The sequence below is a fragment of the Falco biarmicus genome, chromosome 1 (assembly GCF_023638135.1).
Source record: "Falco biarmicus isolate bFalBia1 chromosome 1, bFalBia1.pri, whole genome shotgun sequence".
NCBI classification, from domain to species: domain Eukaryota; kingdom Metazoa; phylum Chordata; class Aves; order Falconiformes; family Falconidae; genus Falco; species Falco biarmicus.
The window spans coordinates 3,065,627-3,089,678 of NC_079288.1; the positions used below are offsets into that span (position 1 = coordinate 3,065,627).

The window sequence follows — 24,052 nt, forward strand, 5'->3', positions numbered from 1 at the left end:
GAAAAATTCTGGCTCAGCTAAATCAGAATGGCTCCACGAACATGGACTACTTTGTTTTCAAAATGTAAAGGGCAGTAATTAAAACCACTGATTAATTTCAGTATTAGAGATGCTGAAATCAAAACACTTCTGCTGAGGATTAAACACATGATTTCAGAATACTCAGTCTCATTCCCAGAAGTGTTCCAAGATTATAGCTTTTCATCCCAATTTCTGTCAAAAGGAAGTAATATTTAAATTGCAATATCTCTTAAGGTGAAGAGTCACAGTTAAATCAGTTCCAGGAAAGACTCCCTCTTTTTGCTCAGAGTGTTGACAGATTTTTCTTCTCATTCATGCCTCTTCATTTTACCTCCCCCTCTGCCCCCAGCCCATAAATGCCATCCTTGGGAACACGGCACCATCCTGCAGTAATCTGGGGAATCTCTGGCTCAGAGGAAGAACACTCATTACTGAGAACTTCTATCTTGTTTTTCTCTGGTGACAGAAATCCACAGTACAAATAAATACTCTGCAGTCTGGAAAACCAAAGGAAGCAGCAGAGGTTGCTGCAAAAATTTTCATTTCCTTCAGAAATGGCAAGGTTTTGTTCCAAAGTTCTTTGTGAAGTATCTCCACCTGTCTTTGCCTTCCCTCCTTCCCCACTACCCAAGGCACCCAGATAGCTGGTTCTTGCTAGGATGCCGCAAGTAGTTTGCATTAAGATATGCGATTTCTTTTTTTCCAGAATAAAGAGGACAACATTATTACGACTCCAGCTCCTGGCTGAGCCAGAGTATCGGCTCAGCGACATGATGAGGGAATCCCTCTTGCAGGACCGCCTGGCACCTGTCCTCACCGAACCCCATCTCTTGGCTTTAGACAGACGGTTACAGCTTATCCTGAAAGCCGTGAAGAAATGCATAGACACATATGGAGAAGCCAAGGTGGTGGCCAATGACACCACACAGGTCGAGGCTCCTGCATCCGACAGAGTGAAGTTGTCCACTTAAAACAGTCCTTAACTCGGGCTCAGAGGCAGGGAAAACTCCTGCAAGGCAAGTGACAGGTATAATGGCTGGTAATTTCCATCTACAAACACCTGCAGAGACAGAGGGGAAACTCTTCAGAAGATCTTCAAGAATCACGCTGGGCTTCTATGCTGGGTATTCAACCAAAGCTGCTGTGCTTGGGCAGCGTGTTGGTAAGTTGTGGTCTGACCACAGCAGACCCTTACACCCGGGACAGCAGCTCCCTGGTGGAAAAGCAGCGATCTCCTGCTCTGTAGCTGGTCATGCCCTTGGGAGGGTGGGGGAACACACGGCCGTTTGTTTGCTCAACCGGCACAGGATCTCGGTCTTGCTAGCGAAGGACACAAACCAGGTCCAAGGATGAGGCTTGAATAAAGAGATGCCAAGAGCATTTTCCTCTTATTAAGTCTCTGTTCTGTAATCAAGACTATGCATTGAGAAAAGAGCAGTCTTGCTTCATGAGGGCAGTACCTGCCACCAAGACAACACGCTGATTCAGCATGGTCAGACTGAAGAGTATCTGCACAGTATTGACCATCAGGCCTGTCCACTGCCTCTTGGTCTCACCAAAGTGGGGGGGGCCTCTAGCTCAGGTCATCTGGCTCCCCATTTGCTTTAAAGTCACTTAAGTTGTCAAGAGTTCCCTGGAAAATAGAAATGGTAACCTGCCCCCACCCCACACACCCCTGCATTTTGAGGAGATGCAATGGAAACTGGAGAACAAAAAAGCACGGGGAGGGAGTTACTGCATATCTTCCAATGGGCAGTTTTCCCCATGCCTCCCAATAACAAGGCTTAAAAATAGCTATTAAAGAGGACTTCAGTAACAAGTTTTTTCCTTTAACTGTTTAAGAACAATTGCACTGAGCTTTCTGGCAACCTAGGGAAAGTAGTTGAGAACTTTGTTGATAATTTGTCATCTTTAAGGGGAAAAAAAAACCCCAAACCAAACACGCCACAACCAATGCGCTAGCTCATTCTAAACTAACCTTGAAGTTAAACAAATTCCACCCACAGCATTGCAGGCCTTTCAGAAGAGAATCCCAAAACCATAGTACAGATCTTGTCAGGCAGCAGTTAACAGGTTCTCAGCAAGCTGCTGCACCTAGCGCTGGCTCATTTTCTCACGGGCTGGACTTTTGCCCAACCTAAAGGGAACTCAGTGATGCTGTTAATAAGTGCCTGGATCATGCAAGGAAGGAACAAAGCTCGTTTGGCCGCAGCTATCATTTTTCACAGGGGACTGCACTGGCACTTCATTCAGCTCCACTATAATTCTACAATATACCTGTCTCCACACTGTAAAATGACAGGCGAGACTGTAATTTCTTTATGTCCCCACAGGTGCCTATTGTATTCACTGTATATTTGAGGAAGTTTGGAGTGTTTCTATTTAGCGAGGAGATTCCTCCAACATTCTGAAGCCATGAAGCTTAGCAAAAAACCCCACACAAACCCAGCCAACCCCAAACCCCACACCACAGCCCTTTAGTCGCTCATGACTTGTGATTTAGCCATGTCCTTCCATTTCCAGCTTTCACAAAAACAGGGGTTTAGACAGTCTTAATCAAACAATTCTCAGCACCGGGGGGGCTTACAGGCCTTTGGACTCTTGGGGACAGAGAATACATGAAAATAAAAAGATTTGACTCACTCTTGGCATGCGCAGCACAGCAGTTGTTCCAGTACAAGACGCTGTATTCCCAAAGTTGTATCTCCCTCTGCCGGCGATGTTTTACGGGCTTACCACACATGACAAGTCCAAAATTAATTTGATCAGTCTCATGGAATGGTGACTGCTGGCTGGCTGCTTGAACAGGAAGAACATGGCAACAGAAGATAAATTGTAAAAAGTTATAAGGTTGGAAGGTTTACATTTTCACTTTCAATAATAAGAACTTGCTCTCAGCCTTTTTTTTTTTTTTCCCAAGGGGATGGGGGAAAGGGAGGGCAGGATGAAGGAAAGAAACCCACAGATACTTAAATAGCTAGTACACTAACTGGGGTTGCAAGGTTGCCTCTTATTTTTATTCTCTTTCACATGGTAATTTTTTAACATATCTTCAAAGTTGGGTATTAGCTTTCTCATAGCTGTATGTAAAATGTCCAGTCTGAGCTGCTTCAGGTCATCACTCTTCAACTTTTTTTTCTTACTTCATCGAGTATGAAAATCCCTCTTTTCTATTTCTCACTGTCTTTCCACCAGAACTCATTCATGATACGTTCAAAACTTTCATTAAGGGTATGCATAGATGGGAACAAACACCTTACAGAAGCTTATGAGCCCCGGTAACAGTGATCAGGCTGGGAATTGACAACCTTAGCAGGAGATCAAAGCAGCGCAAGTTGCTAAGAGAGACTCGGAAAAGACGCAGGTACCTTTACTGCAAAAGCAGTCATGTGTACGATGCCAGAACTCGCCTGGAGTTCCTGGGGCACAGGCACAGGCTGGCTCACGGAGACCACGCTCTCCAGCAGGCTCGAGGGGAAGGTGCAGTTGCACTGTACGCTAGGACCTGAACACAAGCCTCCGGAGTTAACACAAAGCTAATCCATTAAGCTTCTTAGTTTCTACCACCTCATTAATAATGTACGCCCTGAGGCCAAAGGAAAACACAATATAAGGATGGGAGGGGAAAAAAAAGAGACTGATTGCATTTAAGAATTTAAATCATTTTATTGCTTTACCTGCCATTAGGACAATCTATAACAAAAGGAATATAATATATTAGCACATACAGTAAATCAGACTTATATAGTCAGGTAACAATACAAAAATGGTCCTCTGGTTGACTATAGCTTTCTAGGGCAATAGACTTCATAAATTCGCTAAAGGCGGACTAGCAAAAAATTACTTCTAAAGCCCTGAATGTTAGCTAAGGCAAAACTATGCCAATTGTGGTTTCAAACATATTTAAATTGCACACAAAGGTAAAGCTATAACTGTGATTAATATTTAACTCAGACTTAGCTGATTTATCTTAAAATCTTGTAGGTAAAACTACAAAAGGGAGTAAACAGCAAGCTAAAAAGATGCGGTAGTGAAACTGGATTAGAAAGCCTTATATAAAAAAAATGTGCATTTTTTTTGTGGAGCTCTAACTAGTTTACACAGTTTTTGGTGCTTTAAAGTAACACAAAGAATACATATGAAGAAAAAACCTGGATAGTCAACTGAAGAAAATAGTTTTACAAAAAAAAAAAAAAAAAAAAAGACCAAGAAACCAGAAAAGGTAGCATTTGTTTACTCCTTAAGGACTCTGGCAGAAATCCTCTACTCAACATCTTCTGAAAAAAGAACTCAAACTGCAAGCATTTAAATCCCATTATTGGGAGTTCAGGTTCAGAAATACCCTGAAACCTTTTGTAAAGGCTTGATACCCTCACTATTATTTTGCATCAATCAGCAGGCTCTTCCTCATTATCTACGGGCCTGGGAGAAAGTCTGTTGAATTTGAATCCCTATCGATTCAGAAGGGAAATAAAACGAGGGCTCCATCGTTAGAAGTAGTTGCACAACAAATGCAAAACTGCTTGCTGTCACTCCCAAATACAAACCTACACTACTTTTATATAAATTACAGTTTAAAGGAAACCTTAAAAATTGCCTACCATTATTGAACCGTGGAATTCAGTAAAAACTTCTGGGAAGTACTGGTGCGCACAGAATAATGTAACACAAAGCTGGTAAATACTGAAATACATTTAAGACTCCGCAACATACTGAACTTGGAAAAAAGAATGAGTATGAAATACGTGTCATGTAAATTCCGTTGGCAAGGAAAGAGAATGCACCTTTTGTATTCAAACTAGATTTATAATTAACCATTTTAAAAATTATGGATTAACTGATTTAAAACTTAAAATAACTGAGTGTTGCAAGAAAGTTAAAACATTCACTTTTTCTGCCTCATTCTCTACCAAGAATAATGGCATCTGTATAGACCAGCAATCTTGCCACCTGCAACTGATGCTGGCCATAAATACTCAACATTTATTTTCCCTGGTAACAAAGGGTCACCTGAACTGATGATCATTTCTTTAAAAAGTCAGCTGAGTAATACAAAGCAAGCAAGAGTCACAGGGAAAGTAAAATGTTTGCTTCCAATTTCTACACCAATCTAAGTACTTGAACATTACTAACAGCTGGACAGCTGCACCATTCTTACACCAAAGTTAGGCATTTAATGTAACATTTGGTTCTTGCCACTTTGAACAGGAAGAGTTTTAAATGGTATATCTATCGCTGAAGAAAGAACAAGAAAAAAAATCAGTTGCGGCAAGTCAGCAAATTAAGTAACATCTGCAGTAGTTCACCAGAACTATAAACCTTAAAAGCTTTGATTTACACTTGACAAAAACGTAACTAAGCAATCTTAAACCAGCAGACAACAGGAACAATTATACTGTTAAATTCCAACTGTGGCTTTCTTAGCAGCTGATGCCTCACGATTGAACCCAGGATTACAGTACCCAGAAAATTTTTAAAAAAAGAAAAGAAAAAAAAGAAAACCCCAAGCCTCAAGAAGCGCCATTACAAGGGCAGTTCTCATTTCAAGAGAAATACAGCAGATTATGACCACAGCCTTAAAATCTGTCCAACAATTTGAGTAACACCTTTAAAAGCATTTCCACCCACTCCCCCATCACCTCCTTACTCTATGGCAACTGGCATGGCGCCAGGAGATCTCTCCCTCGCTGACGCAAGGCTGCATTTGCCCGAGTTGGACATTGTTGCACAGAGAGAAGCCGTAAGAGCAAACACCTCCATAGAACTTTTTCTATTAAATTAAAAGGGACAGAGAGCACAGAACTAATATGCTCTAAAATTAAAAATAGTGCCATGATAAGCAATTTTTTTTTTTAAACAGACAGGAAGCTGCAAATGCCAGTGGCAATGTGGCTCTGCACAAGGGTAATAAAGCAGTCTGCATTCGTGAAGCATGGTGTGGATAGGGAGGAAGGTTTCAGACAGACAGCGATACAAAACTGTTGTACTGCTGGATGTTTCGCTTGAGAATATCCGAGCACGGACCCAGGACACGTTCAAATCGGGGTCGATCGAGCTTTACACATTTCAACAGGCCACGAGCAACAACTGTGGCAGCACGGGGACGGTTCATCAACAGAGCTATTTCACCTAGGGCAACAGGAAAGCATGAACAGTGTTAAAAATCAACGTGCAAGAAAGCCAAAGAAATCACCCTGCTCTATTTCAAACTGCTACAGGAACCAAAGGTAATTCAGGTTTTAACACTGATCAGAACAAGTATCTACGTAGTTACACTAGAAGCAACTGTGAAGGCAGTTTAAAAAAAAAAAAAAAAACAAAACAAAACTACTTGATTTTCCTAATTAAAAAGCCTGTCCACATTCAAGTCTCTCTGAAAAAGGCCTAAAGAATTTCGACTATTGGTTCCATGAGAAATGGTCATGTTTCAATTAAACATGTAATTTTTCTAGTCAACAAATAGTTATTTTTAATATGTAAGGTAAGCTACTGTTCAATTCTGATATTTCTAGGAAATTCAGGACAAGACAACGACGGTATTGAAGTAAAAACGTTAATGCACGAGACAGGAGCTTTTGCCCCATAGCTAGCCAGAATCAAGAGTTTGACTTTGCTATGGGACTGTGGAAGATTAGTATCTTGAAGTCCCATCGGATTCCCGTTTCGTAAGTTATGCACAAACATGCCAAAAGCTTTGTTTCAAATACCTGTCACAACTGCTAAACAACATATTTGGAAATAGCTTTCAACAAGCCCCTGCTTCCACTGGTGATAACAGCTACGCCTAACATCCCTAGGAACAAGCACGAAAAATCACAGCATCAACCACCAACTTTTGGATTTGTTTGTTTTTAAGCAGTTGGGCTGGTTACACCCATGTTTGGGACTGAGGAAAGAACTTGGTGCTCCTCAGAGAATAGATTTGCCTGCATTATCAGAAGGGATGTTCAAAAGCAATGAGAAAAACTTTTCCTCTGTGCCCAATTAAAACTCCTGAACTCACTAACCTACAAAACACAGGCTTGCAAAAGAATAAGTAGGTTCTAAGGGAGAGTTCAACCCCTGGAGGACAGGTCTGCAGCACCTGAACACAACGGTAGAGATAACTTTTAGTTTGAGAGTGGAAAACTCCAGAGTACACATGAAGGGAAATGTTAGAAAAGACTGAAATGACATTCACCAAACAAAAATCCAGTACTAAATACTGACCTAAGCTGACCTTTGGTCAGATCCAGTACTACTAACACACTCTTGAGTACATCCCACTTCAGACCTTTGCAACAGAGTATTTGTTGATTACATCATCTACAAAGCTGAAAAACTGAACAACCAGAACCCTTCAGCAAGAGGACTGCTTAGAAGGAGTAATAAGAAGTAAGGAGAGAGGACCTACCTTAAACATGAGAAAAGAGTTAGAGGTTCTGGTTTGCAGCTGGGTTTTCTTTCTTTTTCTTAGTGAGGGAAGTATTATTACACCTTAAACAACAGGTTCTGAACAGGTTGAGCTGCAAGCCACTTTTCTTCTGAACCCAAATAAGGCCACAAGGAGTATCTTGTTACATACTGTTACATTATACTCCAAGAATGCTCTGTAAGCATACATATCCAGTCCTTATCTGTGATCCAAAATAAATCAACATGCACTAGACAAGAGACTAGTTCCATGTGAAGATTATTCCAAAGTCTTTACAAGCAAGTACTTATCACAGGATCTCAGCCTTTTTCTTTGCCAACATATGTAAGGTTTTTTCAACCCAAAGCAATTTACATGGTATGTAACTTTTAGCTGAGTTAGAACACCTTCAACAGGAGAAAAGACCCTGATCTGCACTTGGGAGACAACGTCCAGAGCACCACACAGCTTTGGGGTCCCCGGTACCAGATGCTGACAAAGCACAGCAAGTCCAGCAGTGCCACCCAGATGGTCAGGGGACTGCACACTGGGTGTACAGAGATGCTGAAAGAACTGCATTAGTCTGACCTGGAGAAAAGGCAGCTAAGGAGGGAATCTTAAGGCTGTCTTCGCTGCGTAATGAGTTATTATAAAGGCAAAACTAGGCTGCTCTCTGCACTGTGAAAGGCAGAGAGAAAGCAACAAGTTGCAGAACAGGAAATTCTTGTCAGGCACGAAGAAAATTCTTCACAACATGAGTTAAACAGTGAAAGAAATTGCCCAGAGAGGTTGCGGGATCCCCATCCCTGGAGACCAAGAGACTCAGCTGGACACAGCCCTGAGCAATATGACGCAATTTCAAAGTTAGCTCTACTCAGGGTAGGGAAGTTAGACCAAACCACCACCAGGCCCCTTCTAAATTAAAGTATTCTAGAACAATCACATTTCTGTGATACACATGCACACCTGCATGCCAAGCGACTCTGATACTCACCTGACATTGAATGAAGCCACAAGAGTTAGCCAAAACAGTAATTAAGCAAATCCACCTCATCACTATCATTCACAACAGTCACCTACACAGCACAGGTAAAATGGTGACAGTGGTGTATGTCACCATCAGTACGTAACTCACCAAAATAATCAGAAGGTGCCAGTCTGCCCACTTCAACGAATTCTTCATTTTCTGATCGACGCTGTAACACTGCAGCTGTGCCCTTTAATAAATCACAGCAATTAAACAATTGGAATTTCCAGCATCACTTGCAACATTGAATTCCACACAGATTCAGCTGCTTTGCACAAATAACTGTTATGATGTCTCAGTCTAAAAACTGCTGCACAGTCCTTGCATAGCTCAGCAGACTGCCCTATAAAAACAGCTGGTCCTCCCTCCTCTCTAAGCAGAAAATGTCTGGGGTATCTGCACATCCGCAGCACTGACCTCTTCCTGCTTTTCCTCATAACAGTGAGAATATTACAGTATAACTAGGGGGTGGGAGAAAGACCAAATGCACTCAAAAAAAAAAAAAAAAAAAAAAACAAACCAGACAAGAAACAATGATTACCACTAGCAAGACGTTACTATCTAGAACAGGTCTCTTCTGAAAAAGATAAACTGTTTCAGCCAAAAACTTGTTACTTTCTTCCAGGAAGTACCATTTGTAAAAATAGCAAACCAAATATAAGCTTCTGCATGTCCGGCAAGATTATATTTCTTTAGGAATTCTCCACAAGTATATTCTTACATTTTGATTTTTTCCAAGTGCCTATTTAGGGACAGAATAAACCATGTTAAGAAGAAAAAGTTCTAGGCTTTTATTTTTTACTTTACTTACCTCCAAGATAATGAAGAATTCATCTCCTGGCTCTCCCTGGACCACAATCTTCTGCCCATCCTCAAACTGTACTGGTTCCAATGCATCAGCTACAGTGAGACGCTCCCACTTGTCCAGAGATTCTACAGATTTAGAAGTTCATTAACGGAGTATCTTTTCAAGACACAAATTATACTTTTTGATCTCTCTTTACACAGAGGTCAACCTATTTCTGGCTACACCTGTGCATCAGGTATCAAGACTTGAATTAGAATTATTTTGGAATGATGCAGAAAAGCTGCACACACTTTGCAGTCAGTTTTAACAGATTTCCACAATAGCCTGTTATCATAATAATGCTGGGTAACAGCCTTATGACAATATGGCAATTTATTCCACTTTGCAACAGAAGTCTTCTCACTTACCCAATATAGATACTTTACTAAGGAATTCCTCGTACATCTTTCTCTTTCTCAGAGTACTGCCCTACAAAAGAAAAAAAAAAAGTCACTCCACCCCAAGCACACGAAGTAAGTTTTCTTTCTACTTCATATTTTACATGAGGCTTCAATTAAAACTCAAGATAAAAAATTTCAACCAGACATACTGCATCCTGTCTCACAGACCCCAAACTCACAAGATTGTTTTCAAATTTATTTCAGTAATATTCCAGAGCTGAGCAACCTTCATAAAGTACTTAAACATTAAGGCTGCAATAAACACTCTTAAATGCATTCTAACTGTATAACCTTACCAAAACTCACAACACCTGCTCAACTTAGTTACAACTGCTGCGCACACACACCACTTACAAATAGCAAGCTAAATACAGAATAGAATCAAAACATCTGGCTTGTTAACCAGCAGCTATTACATTTTTTAGTCGTTTAATACTGCATTGGTATTGTTTTGTTCACTAATGCAAGACTCCTCCTTGCCCCACGCCTGACAGACATATGCTGAGTGATCAGTTTTCTGATTAGAAAAGAGACGGCAGGATTTCGAATAACCAACTCCAGGAAAGGACCAGCACAGATAAAAGGTCAGATGACCAGTATAAGTTGAGTGAATAGTAAAACCAAAAGCCCGATTCCAGACTATGCACACAGCTACTTGAGTCAATGACATAAGCCACACACCAGCTGGAAAAATACTTGCCATCAGGATCCTTCTATAGCTATCTCTATCAATGCCCCACAACTTCACATTCGTCTTCGCTTTGACAGTTGCGGCACGGGGAGTTCCATAGATAAGGGCAAGTTCTCCAAAGCTTCCACCCTCACCAACGCTGGTTGCCCACTCGCTGTTCACATAAACCTGAAAGGCAGCGCACTGTGGTAAGCCAAGGCCCACGGTGTCTCGCGAGCTGGTCAAAGACAACATGAAGCTCCTGCTGCCCTTTATAGAATGCCTAGAATAGCATTCTAAAATGCTATTAGAAAACATTTCCTTTCTAATAAAGGGAAATTCTCACATCTGTACAGCCAGAGTTGACCATTCCAGGCTCATCAACATTCCACAGCCAACCCCAGTCCCAGCCACAATTTTTTACTTTCATCAACAAAGGGACTCTCTTCTACATCACATGCACAGAGACTACACACAGACTCCTGAGATCCTGTGATAAGAAATAAAATATCAACAAAGTCTCTGTCAGAGAAAGTTACAGATGAGTTGGACTGGAAAATAAAAAGCCTGTTCATTCTTAACGCCTGTCCCACACCACAACTAGACTCCACCCTGCTCTTGTAATGCATTAATATTGTGTTGGTGGCCAAATCGTTCATTTTGAAAGCCACACAACTCAGTATGAACAGCCAGATTGAGCTGTTAAGGGAACAAAATAAGCTTTTACAAGTAAGAATTTATTATGAGAACAGTTGCTAAAGGAAGGACCTGTAGAAGAAGCCTACTTCTTCTACTAGGAACAAAAATATCATTAATAAACGACCAATAATGCTTACATCCATTTCTCCTTGATCAACAACATAGAAGTTATCACCTTCATCACCTAAAGACGACAAGAAAATATTGAATACACATTAAAAAAAAAAAGTAAAGCTATGCAAACATTCACATTTCACAGAAATGGCACCTCTGACAACTTTGATGTTTAGAATCTAATAAGGTTGACAGCAACCAATTTTTGCACAGCTTGCAGGATGAAATTTCACATTTTGCCAATTTTGCACTCATCTTAGTCCTGTGAAAGAGGACACCTACTGGTATGTGGGAGATCAGCAGCATTGCCAGTATTACTGGAAAGGCATACCAGATCCATAAACTGATAAAACGTGTTCTACAGAGCCATCAAATGACAATCTTTACAATAGATAACATATGTAATGAAACCACATCTTCCTGAAACTGCTCCACTCCTCCCTTTAGTATGAGCTGTGCTTCAGGTAACATAACAAGAAAGGGTTACTGTATGCAGACAGTGTTTTTATTAAAAACCAACCAAACAAACAACTAACCACCCAAAACCTAACAGCAGCACTAGGGCACTTATTCACCAATGTAAACAACTGTCACTTGCCTTGCTGTATGACAGTCTCTCCTGCGATGTAAGTGACAGGGAACATTGCATCAAAGATGTCACTGAAGAAAAGGATACCAACATTAGACAAGTGCTGGAGAACTGCCAGGCATGCATGCATTCATACATCTGTACCTCCAGCCTCTCAATACTCTTCCTATAGCCTCTGTATGGTTACACTATTATAAAGTGGCTGTGCAGCTTTGTACGTTATGACACATTTAGCTCTTCTGAAGCCTGCCCTTCAAGGAAGACTACAAAGATTTGCTCCTACCTTCTTTCATTATCATCAAGATGGGCAAACAGCACATTCTTCTCAATAGCTTTTGCCAAAGCAGCCATAGTCTTATAATCTTTTGGAATAACCTAGGATATAAACAGAAAAAGTAACTGATTAATTTAAAAATCTGCACTCCCCAGGGTAAACAGATTATTTAAATTGCTACAAAACACTGGCTGAGTTTTTGCAGTTTCTTTCAAGGACTACAGATCTAAAACCAAATATAGTCAGTGTTTACAGCCAGTTTTTGCAGAAGGTAAATAAAATCCTGTATTACTTCATGCAACTGTAAAAGCATCCTTCAATGCTAAGTTTTTCAGGGTTTCTTGCAAGAGTACATGTATCTGTTCAACTTCCATTTTGCTATGAATAGCAGCAAGTCTGCTCTGCCATTAGGCTAAACGTAATGTTGTTGCAGCTGTCAAATAACTGGAAACACTTTGTTTATATATATAATATATAAATATGTGCATCTAAATATATATATTACTTCAAAAGGAACAGATCCAAGTTATGCATAAATGGTTTAATTGCATGACAGTTTATTCTAACCTCCAATTAAACAGCTGTACACAGAGGTCTGCTTTTTAGTTATCACAAGACTTAACAGGCTACAGGAGCTTAGTGTTACCCAATACACTGGCTAAAAGGTGGTCTTAGACAAACTCTTGGATTGTAGATGCAATTTTTAGCAACATTTAGAAGTCAAAGCACCTTTCTAACATAAGATGCAGCATCCTCTTCTGTATAGACTTCTGCACTGATGGCCCCGCGCCTTCTTCGACCCTTAACCACAGGGTTCATAGGAGGAGGGGGAGAGATTTCATCCTCCCGCGAGTCTGAGCGAGAACCAGACTTCTGTTGATTCAACAACTGTTTTGTTTCCTCCTAAACAGGAAGGGAGACATGTCTGCATCACATAATCCAGTGAAGAAAAAAGTCGTTATATATCACATTCCAATTCGGCCTGCCAATGCAAGGGAGCTTCCTGCATACTACTGCTCCCACATTAAGGCCAACAGGAGACTACAGCAACCAAGATCAAAGGCCTTTCAAAATAGATGGCAGATAGGCCATTCACAACATTCATATCACAATGGTGTTTATTTTTAATAAGTTACGCTAATAGTTTCATAAATTAAGTAGTATAAACAAGTCGATTCTACTTTCCACTACTGTAATCCACAGGCAATGAGGACGTTCTGCAAATTGTAAAGTTTTTTTGTACAGTCTTCCCAACTGTAAACCCAGCAGTTCTTTCCCTCAGCTGGGAGGTGTTAAGCCTTTTTTGATTTGAAAGACAGAAGAGCAATTCCTCAGAAATCCATGTTACATGAGAAGCTTTTGAAACAAGGTCAAGTCATGGACCAACTTGATACTCAATAACCAACAGTTATTTTAGGAGAAAGAAATATGAACGCTGCTTACAAAAGAGCTGGAGGGAGGATGCTAGAGGCCAAACGGTAGGGTTTTTTCTGCAAACACCGGATCTTTGCATGACGTCACACATTTTCCTTATTTCCCTCAGCTACCTGCTGCACTGTGTTGTAGTGATTTTGTAGAAGACTAGCATACTCACAATAAAGTGAAGTCTAACTTGACACACAAAATTTGATTCTTCTATGTACTAGAAGATTCACCTTAATCAACTAAAATCAGACTAAAAACAAAACAAAAAAGCCAACCTTGGAGCCAAAGCATTTGCATCATAACAGCTCAAATTACTTTCCCAGCATTAAGGAAACAGGGGTTTGGGACATGCCTTAAAAGCACAAGGAGTCATCTGTTCTCTGACAGCTCCCGGCACTTTTAAAAGCTGGGTTTGACCCAGTGTCCTTGATCAAACTGTCCCCTGCTCAGCTGGGCAGCTTGTTGCTTGGCTGCCATGCTCCGCTCCGGAGGTGCACAGAGGCTATGTATAACACCACCACTTTGAGGAAAGGGACATCAGATAACCATTACAGCGAGTTTACATTTTACACCTCTCAGATAGCCAAAGAGCAAGCACTGATCCATCAAATTACATTCCACTTCCTGCTTTTTGCCCATTGATAAAAATAGTGCTACATTTCAAAATGATGGGAGCAAAACATATTTAAAACCTTGTTTCCATCCTCTGATTTTAGAGAAACAAGTCTCAACTGAGATGAAGTTAAAAATAGTTTGACCAGTAGTAAGTGTTCGGTTTAAACTGCCTCTCTACTAAGTGGGCAGCACCACCAACCACAGAAACATATTGTTTGTTCACATACAAAGTATTTCACCCATAAAAAAGCCTTGACACTTTTTAAGTAAGTGAACACCAGCTGCTGTATTTTTTCCCCAGTATCACATAAAATATTGAGATCCTGTAACTTTCACAGCTAGAAGCGCTTCAGCAGCATTTACCAAGGGAGCTGTGTATCAAAACACTGTTCAGCAAAAGACTCATCAGGGTAATGGTCCACTCAAGGAACAATAAAACTGCACTAACAGAAAAAAAAAAACAACTGGAAACTTCTGCCTGATTTGAGATTTAATATTACTATATTAAAAAGAAGTATGTTAAGATAGGGTATGGACATATAAACAAGTTACAGGTGGGCAAGATAACACATTAATTTAAAATATACCAGCTATTCTAAATAGCCTACATACACACACAGCAAGAGGAAGATTATCCCTGAATGAGACAAATCTCCATGTATCCCATTACACCTTGCAAGACAACACTGTGCCACACAGTGACATGCTAAAATCTCATTGTTTTCACAGCAGTAGCTTTTCATGTGTTCATCTTTTTAAAATACACCTTTTACAATTCCTGATATTAAACCACATTACTCCCCCACCAGATCAGAGAAAAATTGCACTAGGACCTGAAGGAAGAGTGGCAGTTGTTACTCTGTTACCTTAGAATTTAGCCATTACTTATGACTGAGAAAATATATTTGTTCAGGTTTAGAGGCTCCTCAAATTAACAGAGAATGAACAAAGGCATTCATTTTACTCTGTATGGATCAGTATAACCATTACCAGGATTTTAAGAAGGTTTAGTAATAAAGTTAGCCTGTTTATTACATCCGAGTGTTGAGCCTGGTCTTTCTGTTGATGAAGCAGTTTGAAGTTTTCAGTGTCAGTGACCATTAACTGTAAAATCTCATTTCTCCTGACAAGTAAAAAATTGTTATTAAGTTAACTTAACGTTTCTTACTTGTAATAATTTAAAGTGATAAGACTTCACATACTCATATTGAAGTCTACCAGCTACTGAGGATGACCTTCGCAATTTCAGAATTATGTTTTACACTGTACAGCATGACACCTGGTAATTATCATCACACCAGAAACAGTCTCAACTTCTGGCTAATTAGTATTTAATTTATATCAGCTCTCCACACACTTAAATCCCAAACACTCAGAAGCTAAAAAAAAAAAGTGTTAAAAGCCCCGCAATAAAATAAAGTCACAACTGCACAGTTTATCATCCTTAACTTCCATGTTTTGCAAAAGAAACACTTAGGAAAACGGGAAAATATTCAGGTATGTATGTACAGAGGCAGGGCAGGTGGCAGGGAATAAGTACAGTGACTGGGTGTCAATTGCGCTTTGTAATTCCAGCTTTCTGTAAAGCCTAAGATGCACATAACTGCATTACACACAATATTTCAAACATGCACTTATTTCAGTGGACAGCCACGACCAATATCCATCTGGCAGACTGTAATAACGATCTCTACATTACGTTTCCATAGCTCAGACTACCTACACAGCCAAGCATAGCCATTAGCTTTTAGTATGCATTGCTGTTACCAGACACGTTTGCACAGCAAAAAGAATAGAGGCTTTAGTACACCACAAACAGATAAAATAAAAACATTTATACAATCAATGTGTAGTAATTAGATGCATGAAACAGCTTTCATAACCCAGAAGAGGATATCTGAATTCCTACAGTAGCTACAGCAATCTCAGAGGCAGTAATTTTAATGTTTCTGAACATAAATTCAAAAGCATGTTAAAATGTCTTCAATGTATTTTAATAACATGACAGTGAATCAGCTCTGTGTTTGCGTGCTGTGGGAGAGATGACTGTCAGGATAACCACAGAGAAAATAGCAACCTTGCTTCAGTTTTAAATGGTGTTCCTTCAAAATTCAATCTTAAAAAAAATACTGTATCTCAACCTCAATTTCAGCCAGTCTAACAGATGAATACATTTATAAAAGTATATTGAAAAGTTACCCTGCTTTATTGAAGATGTAACAGACATTACTTCTGGAAGGTGAAGCAGATTTTGTTTCACCTATTTTTCCTCTCCCAGAGCTAACTACCACGTTAGAGCTGGTTAATAATAGTGCTTCACATTTGTGCTTTCCAGACACAGATGTCAGAGGAGTTGGCTAACATAGTACAGGATGTTCACTGCTGTTACTTGATAGCTATTAAGGTACCACATTACCTGGCTAAACTAAGACCAATCCATTAGACTGAACAGTGAGACTTGACTTAAGAGAAAGCTGTAGCAATTTTTAAATTCAAGAAGGCAAGAAGAAAAATACTACAGTTTCACCTGTAGCTATCGCCGTGCTGGTGGGCACGTATAACCCATACCAACACAACTCATAAGAGACCCTGACCAAAACTCTAATAAGAGTAATTTAAGGGGGAAGAAACATTACTTAACCAGTTTTATTTTCAGCTTCCTTGTAGGCTGACCAAATACTTAAGACAGCCTACTTGCACCAGAATAAAATCAAGTTATTCAACTCCAGAATACATGTGATTAAGTTCAGAGCTAGACTTGTCTTGCTAAAAGCCAACAGTTCCCTTTACTTTTAAATAATGCATGTTGACTGTAAATTCACTACAAAAGCATTGAAATATTCCTATTTTATATCCCTATGTATGGATTGGTTTACAATTTATTCTAAGTGCGCTAATGCAGTTTACTTTGTAAAGTTTTGCATATCAACACTTGTGGCAATGTTTTACCAATTACCAATCTATCAGTACTTAGAAACTTGAGAATCCAAGGTGGGGAAGGAGGCACAATGAATTTTTAAGAACCTGCTTACTACCTGGTTTGCTGCTGGTATTCTCTCTGAAAGAGAATGTACTCAAGATGCATCTACACCAAAAAAAAAAAGCAAGTCAGGCATATTGCAGAGTTCTTGGAGTTCTTGTTCATTTAATAAGCAAAATGTTCTTCAAATACATGGAGTTACAGGTTAGTTTGCACCATGTGGTCATTTTCTAGTATCTACCTTGAACACTTCCATTAAAAGACAATTTGCACTATGCATATTGATAACCTGTAGTGTTCATTTCTTTCTGCTTTACATTAGCAATTAGTAACTAGCTAGAATAAAAAAAAATTAAAAAGACATAACTCCCATATACAACAACTACTGAAAGGAGCACCTGTAACTGACTGTGTATGAGGTCACAGCTACATTATTTACTAATTGTGTATTCTGAATAGTCATTGTATCTAACCTTTCCCTGCATTAGCCTTTAAAACCTTCCATTTTCATAGCAGCTTCCGTTCCTATCTGCTTAAGCATCAATATATAAAATGAACAGTTCAAAAGAATGCAAAATCACCGTTTCAAGCATGAGCACCAAGATGACAAAATGCTTTCCATTCCCAAGATTCCAGAATGCTTCCAACAACAACAAGAACACCAAAGAGACCTTGAGGACAAGAGGAACAACAAAGCAAAACACCAACACCGAACTCCCAAGAGAAGGCAGAAACAGGCTTGCTCTCCTAGAGATCTGGAATGCAAATACTTCCATTTGTCCTCAGCTAGGCCTGCCCGACTACCACTAACCTAACAGAAACTAACAGAAGGAGTTTCTGTGCTGTACCCACATTATCGTAAACCATTTGTCTCAATATAAGAAATCAGACACCTAATGTCTGTGTCTAACCAAGGTCAAACACCACAGTTATCTAACTACAGACACAATCGTGTGTGCCACCTACTAGCTTTCATGAGCAAGCATTAGACTGGGATTACATCTGCATCCCAGCTGGGTAAGTCTCCTTGTCAGCTTACGTTCTGCCCTATGTGCTTTGCTATGACAGAGGTGCTTTTACACCGTGCTCAACTGGCATAAACTACTGGAAAATAGGATTTGTTTTCCAAAAGCATCAGCTCCAATTTCAAATGGCCAATATGAACACCAGACAAATCCAAAGCTCCATCTCTAAATCACAAGAAGATGATGCAAATTTAGGTTGTTCCACCCTCCTTCCCCCCCGCTATGTATTTTTACCTTCTCCAGTCTCTCAAAGTACTCTCTGAGGAATCCCATGGGTCTTTCAGGTCTCACTGTGCACAACTGTACAATGCAATCCTTCAGAAGTTGCTGGATGTTATGTTTTTGGACATAAAGTTCACATTCCCGAAGACTACGCTCCTCCTCGCTGCTGCTGCTGCTAGAAGCTGCCATTGCTGAAGATAAAAGAAAGAGAAGGTTAAATAACTAGCAGAAACAAAGATGCTGCAGCCCGATACAGTCAGACATGCTATGCTGCCTGAAAGAAAGTTACACTGCATTACAATCTTACTGATACCACAGCATAAAACTACCTTTATTGGTAAAACTAGTAACTAAAATAAACCGTGAAAGAAAAAGCTATGAACTTACTTAGCACCTGGAGAGAAATAAAAAATCTAGGTGCTCTTTAGCCACAGGCACAAAAGGAAAAGCATTTGATCGAGCTGGAAAATCTTCAATAACTCAAGCTCTACAAGCACTCAGAGTCAGGGAAGCTTCCACCTAAACTTTCTGCTGATTAAGCCTAGTATTCCATAGGACTGGAGGCTCACTTCACAGAGCTGTACAGGGTCACGGAGATGACGAGCAGGAGACACATGGGTGGAAGCTGGGAATCTGAGAGGCCAGTATGAAAAGTACTAGGAAGTGAAACACATTAAGGTTGAAACCAAAGCCAGTCTGCCAAATGCCAAGGCAGAATCCACTAACGGAAGTTATGGAATTAGGGGCATTACTTCTAAAAAGCTACCCTCCATTTTAAACTGGTCCATATTTCGTAACTATCTCTGTGGATACACTGCAGTCCCAAAAATATTTCTTCAACTATAAATAATCAAGAGTACATCTTTAAACACATCTATTACGATGCCAACTTTTCAACAGACTTTAAAATTATAGTGTCAGCTGTAACAATTTGAAAAATATTCTTAAGCAGGTGTCATCCCCTCCAAGTTATAGAACCAGTTTAAAATCTATTTTTACATTTATATATAAAAACATTTCACGTAACTTTTTTCATAAAGCAATTAACACTGAGACAACTTTAGAAATAGAAAAGAATTTCTCAGTGCATTTCTGAGGAAATATAAATAAAGTTACCTGCTACAGGGACTGTGGCAACAGCTTATAAATACGAAGATATATTGATCCCAGGATCAGCTTTTGAAAAGAAAAAAAATGGATTCAGTCAAAATGACATTGAGAAGTGACAACTGAAAAGCCAAATGATGCAGTCATATTACGCGTTTTATCCTACTGAGGCAGCAGATTGAGAAACATAGGCAATATAACACTGTGCCCCTTGAATTATGCCACCAGAGATTACAGGAGGACTAGAGTTAATACGAAATTGCTAACACTTCAACAGGTTTCATTCTTGTCACAGTTAATCCCTGCATAAGTATGCACAGACAGATGTATTGTGTTGCACAAACACCAATTATGGACTTCACATGGATTCAAAGAGTGCCTTAAAGTTCTCCAGTTACTTCTTTTGTTTTGACAGCTCACACAGTGAAGGTCAGTCTTAATTAACAGCCACAGAGAAACTTGGTGGCTCCCTGACAGACTGCAAATTACAAACTACAGAAAAAGAATTGCGCTACTGATAGACACGGATCACGGTTGGTCATGAGAACAGCAAGGCCAGGGCTGAAAATACCAAGGAAATACTGAAAACTGCAGCATTTCTACAAGGTATTTTTTCTGCATATTACAAACCCGAGGTTTCCCAGAGCCTCCTAACGCCCGGCTGCACTTAGATGGCTCGAACGGCCCGGGCCCGGCCTGCCCTCCCTGGGGCAGCCCTGCCAGGCCCAGCCCAGCCCGCCCCTCACCGCAGGGCCGGGGGTGCTCCCGCTCCCCGGGGGCGCCGCCACGGCCCAGCGGGCAGCTCTACGGCAGCACCAGGGCGAAATTAACGCCACGGCGTTGCCGGGGTAGGGGCACCCCCGAAGCCCCCAGCCCCACGCCGGGCCGGGGACTGCTGGAGCACTAGCCGCCTGGAGACGACGCCCGCCCAGCCCCACCGCGGCCCGACAAGCCGGCGGGGGCCCAACGCAGCGCGGCCTCTCTCCCTCACAGACCCGGGGCCTCCAGCCACGGCAGGAACGGGGACGCTGCCCCCACTGTAGCCTCGGGAGCTGCCCGCACCGGGCCGCTCCCCTCAGCGGGGCCAGCCCCCGCCCCCAAAGGCCGCAGGCCTCCCGCCCCGCGCCGCGCCCCTCGAGCCCGGCCTCGCCTCCTCGCCCCGCCACCGCCCGCATCAGGGGCTGCCGGGTAGGGCCGGGCCGCGCCGCTCACCTGCTGCGGGCGGCTCCGCCGGGCCCTCACCGCCCCCCCGCCAGTCCCGGCCCGGCCGCGGCCTCCGCGACAGCAGCAGCGGCGGCAGCAGCTCCCACCGGAAACCGACTGATCCAGCCAATCACCGCCCGCCGTGACGTCAATGCGCCTCGCTCTCACCTAGACCCGTCGCCACGGTAACCTTAAAGGGGCAGCGCAGGGCGCCGCTGCTCCAGCGGGCCGCGGGCAGAGTTGGGAGCGGGGCCGCCTGGGCGCCTTTAAGGCGCGCGGCGCTGGCGGGGAGAGAGTGGCCGGGGCGCTGAGGGGAGCGGGCCCCACGGCGGGCGGACCGGGGCCGAGGCAGGCCTCCTTGCTGGGCGGGGGGATCCGGCGGTTGGGGCCGCCCGGTGGAAGCCGCGCTGCCTAATACCTGTGCGGGCCCGACCCCGGGCGGGCGGGTGTTACCGGGATCCCGCTGAGTGGCGCTGGGGGTTGCGGTGCCGCGGCCTGCCCTCGGGGGCCTCGTTCAGTACTGGTGCAGCGGCGGGTGCTTGGCAGCCTCGGCCTTGGAGCTGCCGGGTGAAGGGACCAGGGGCTGTTAATGGGGAAATGACCGGTGTTCAGGTGTGGCGGATCTCATTGCCATCGATGTAAAATCCCCGTGCGGAATCGCCTCCTCTGCCGCTATGGCTGAGGTGAGGCCTCAGGCCCGTGAGGAGTCACCGCAGATCCCAGCTGCGTTGGCAGGGAGGGACAGGGGGCTTGGGAAAGGAAGGAATGACCCCTTCATTGCATATAACCAAGAACATAACGCCGTTTTACAACTCCATGTTACAACTGCTGTGAGAGCGCTTCAACCAATACTCACCAGTGCTTAACTCCTTTGGGAGAATTGTCTTACAGACAACCAAAATGATCCCAGAACCAGGGTTTAATGTATATTTCAAGACCAGAAGATACTGGTGCTTTTGCAATGATGTGACAAGCCATCAGGAGCTATCTGCCATGGCATTTCTTCTTGGCTAGTTCTTATATTAAAGAAATAAAGGGTAACATCTTAGGCCTAGATCTTGGATCCGCATTTATGACGCAGCAAAGAAAGCCCGAGTTCACATTCCTTAGATGTTTGATAGCTTCTGCCTGTTACAGGTTAATTAGAAGCCAGGGTCTGGGATTTTCTGACACTAAGCCAAAAGCTGGGATTTTTACAAACAATATGTATTGTAAGGAATCATTAATATTTGTGAAATGCTGTCAGAGTACAGTATTAGTAACTATCAAATGTACGTGCTCACATGGTAACATTTCTTTCTGTAACTGAAAACTGTTAGGAGTTTCTAAACACTAGAAAAAAAGCTGCATGCATTTTCCCCTAGAGATGACTTTTTGCTTTTTTATCTTCCCTTTTTGCAAGCTCCCTGCTATTGTCACATCTCAGTCCTTGTTTGGACAAGTCCTGGTGCTGTTTTGGGATAGATCCTGTCTGGAGCAAAGATCAGACCAGTACGTAAAACCTGTTCTGCAACATTCTCTTTATTAAGAAAACAAGTATACTGTTGTACAGCATGCTGTTGATGCAACCCTCTCCTGAGCTCTGGAGCCAGGGAGTTCAGATGGCAAGGCCGGAGTCTAATGAAGGGAACAGAACAGGCTTTCAAAAGGAGCCTTGTGATGCCAGCCTGAGGTCCCTCTTAACTGTACAACTCCTTCACCGTGAGTCAGCACTGATTTATCTTTGAAAGTTAAATCATGCTTCTCATAAGCATATGTTCATACATATGCATGTGTTAATTCTTACAGTGTTAAAGATGTAAGAGAAGTTAAAAACAAACAAAACCCTGTTCCCTTTGGTCTGGTCTGAATTACAGGCAGACCCTGGTCTTAACTGTCTAATTAAGTAATAAACATTTCAGAGTAAATAACTTGCATTACCGTCAGCACTGTTCCCACAACTTTCATTTCAATTTTATGCATTAGAGTTTCTCATGTAGCAGTCTGTTGCCTGAGGCTGTGGCTGCTGAAGAGCAGAGGAGAGCTGCCCATTCTGCCAGCAGAATATACCAACGCAAGCCTAAGAGACGTGGCGTGATACAGCCAGCGAGTCACCATAAAGAGGGGTAAGGTGGGGAACTGTACGGGCTGTTTCTGGTTACACTCAACAAGAACTCAACAGAATCATTTTTCTAATTCAGTCTCATCTCCTATCCTGTAGCAGAGCCTGTCCTAAAGCACCGTTATATTTTTTTTTAGGCAAATCTAGTAGTCTTGGTTCAAACCCCAATGGCAAGCACTGTGGGTTAGCGTGGTAGTGATTTCAGTGACGGTAACCATCACATGTCCTTAGTGGTGGGACATTCAGTTTTCGAGACTGGTAAATACTGGCAGAGTCTGAGCATGGATGAGAGGAGACGACTCCCCAGGCAGGGGCTGTGAATCATCATGTGTCACAGCATGGACTTGCAGAAAGCTGCAGATAGGACTTCCTGCATTTTAGCAGCCTGAGTACTCTCATTGTTAAACCAAAAAAACACTGCCTGAAGTATGGTATTTCTGGGCAGATTCTGGATGAAAGTGTCTAGAGATACTTAGGTGCCTGCAAGTTAAGAGGAGTTAGTGACCTAACTGCCCTGGAGAACCTGGACCAGTATGTCCGCTCATTTTTGTTCAGTGCTCTACTCTTAGAATTATGTATTTAGCTGCTTCTGCCTCAGCCTCATAGGGAGTCAAAAGCGCTATTTTCATGATTAAAAACAGGAACCCTCTTCAAGATCATCACAATTCCTTCATCAACTGAGTGATAATGCCACCTCATCATTCTTAAGCATTTGGCTCATCTCCATTCTGCATTAAGCCATGTAGGATACATATTCCTGGTCTCATAAAAGACCAATAAATTTGTCTGTAAAAAGCATCTGAAATATCCCAAGTGGGAAGATAATTTGTTTGCTTTTTAACAAAGCTTCCCAGAAGTTCTTACAAAGACTGAATTTATTACTCTAATTTTTATGGTGCTATTTATCAACATGGTGATCAACAGTAATAGAAGCTAAGAATGGTCACTGGGAAGGAAAGAAGTGAAGGCTTGCTGTTCTGCTAAACCCCACAGAGATACTGACTCGTTATTAATCCTGCAAGCATAGAGCATTGCAGCATTCACTGAGGAAGTAAATGAGAGCACGCTGGCACAGCAGGTTAGCTGAGGGGAAGGAGATCCAGGGCAAGGTAGCCAGGTAAGAAGGCTGGGCATGGAACAGTGAGGATGACATGGGGAGAGGGCACAAGGAGCAGTGCTAAAAGGGCATGAAAAGCAGCCTGAAGTTAAAGTGGCTGAGGAGTCGCTAGATCCATCTGAAAGGAAAATGGGGAAAGAAAAAAAAAAGGTAAAAATCATAGATTACTAGGCCAGAAAAAATACCTCCATGAGCAATCACACTCTGCCAGGAATAACAGTG

At 42.0% G+C, this 24,052-nt stretch overlaps 2 protein-coding genes across 3 annotated transcripts in view; one reads left to right on the forward strand and one right to left on the reverse strand.

Moving 5' to 3' along the window:
* The window catches only part of FAM20A (FAM20A golgi associated secretory pathway pseudokinase), an 18,989-nt gene extending 14,706 nt beyond the window's left edge, over positions 1 to 4,283 (forward strand). For both annotated transcript variants that reach the window (XM_056340330.1, XM_056340339.1), the window contains one exon: positions 728 to 4,283. In XM_056340330.1, coding sequence (XP_056196305.1) covers positions 728 to 992 — 265 coding nt within the window. In that variant the 3' untranslated portion in view covers positions 993 to 4,283. The remainder of the gene's footprint in view (positions 1 to 727) is intronic.
* Positions 3,663 to 20,755, reverse strand: PRKAR1A (protein kinase cAMP-dependent type I regulatory subunit alpha). Its single transcript, XM_056340373.1, has 12 exons — positions 20,622 to 20,755; positions 19,419 to 19,478; positions 18,315 to 18,493; positions 12,765 to 12,938; positions 12,045 to 12,136; positions 11,771 to 11,832; positions 11,196 to 11,242; positions 10,390 to 10,548; positions 9,657 to 9,717; positions 9,253 to 9,374; positions 8,550 to 8,631; positions 3,663 to 6,150 (listed from the first exon to the last, which is right to left on the reverse strand). The coding sequence occupies exons 3-12, from the start codon at positions 18,489 to 18,491 to the stop codon at positions 5,978 to 5,980; spliced, it is 1,149 nt and encodes a 382-aa protein (XP_056196348.1). The 5' UTR covers positions 18,492 to 18,493; positions 19,419 to 19,478; positions 20,622 to 20,755; the 3' UTR covers positions 3,663 to 5,977.
* Between the last annotated feature and the right edge of the window lie 3,297 nt (positions 20,756 to 24,052).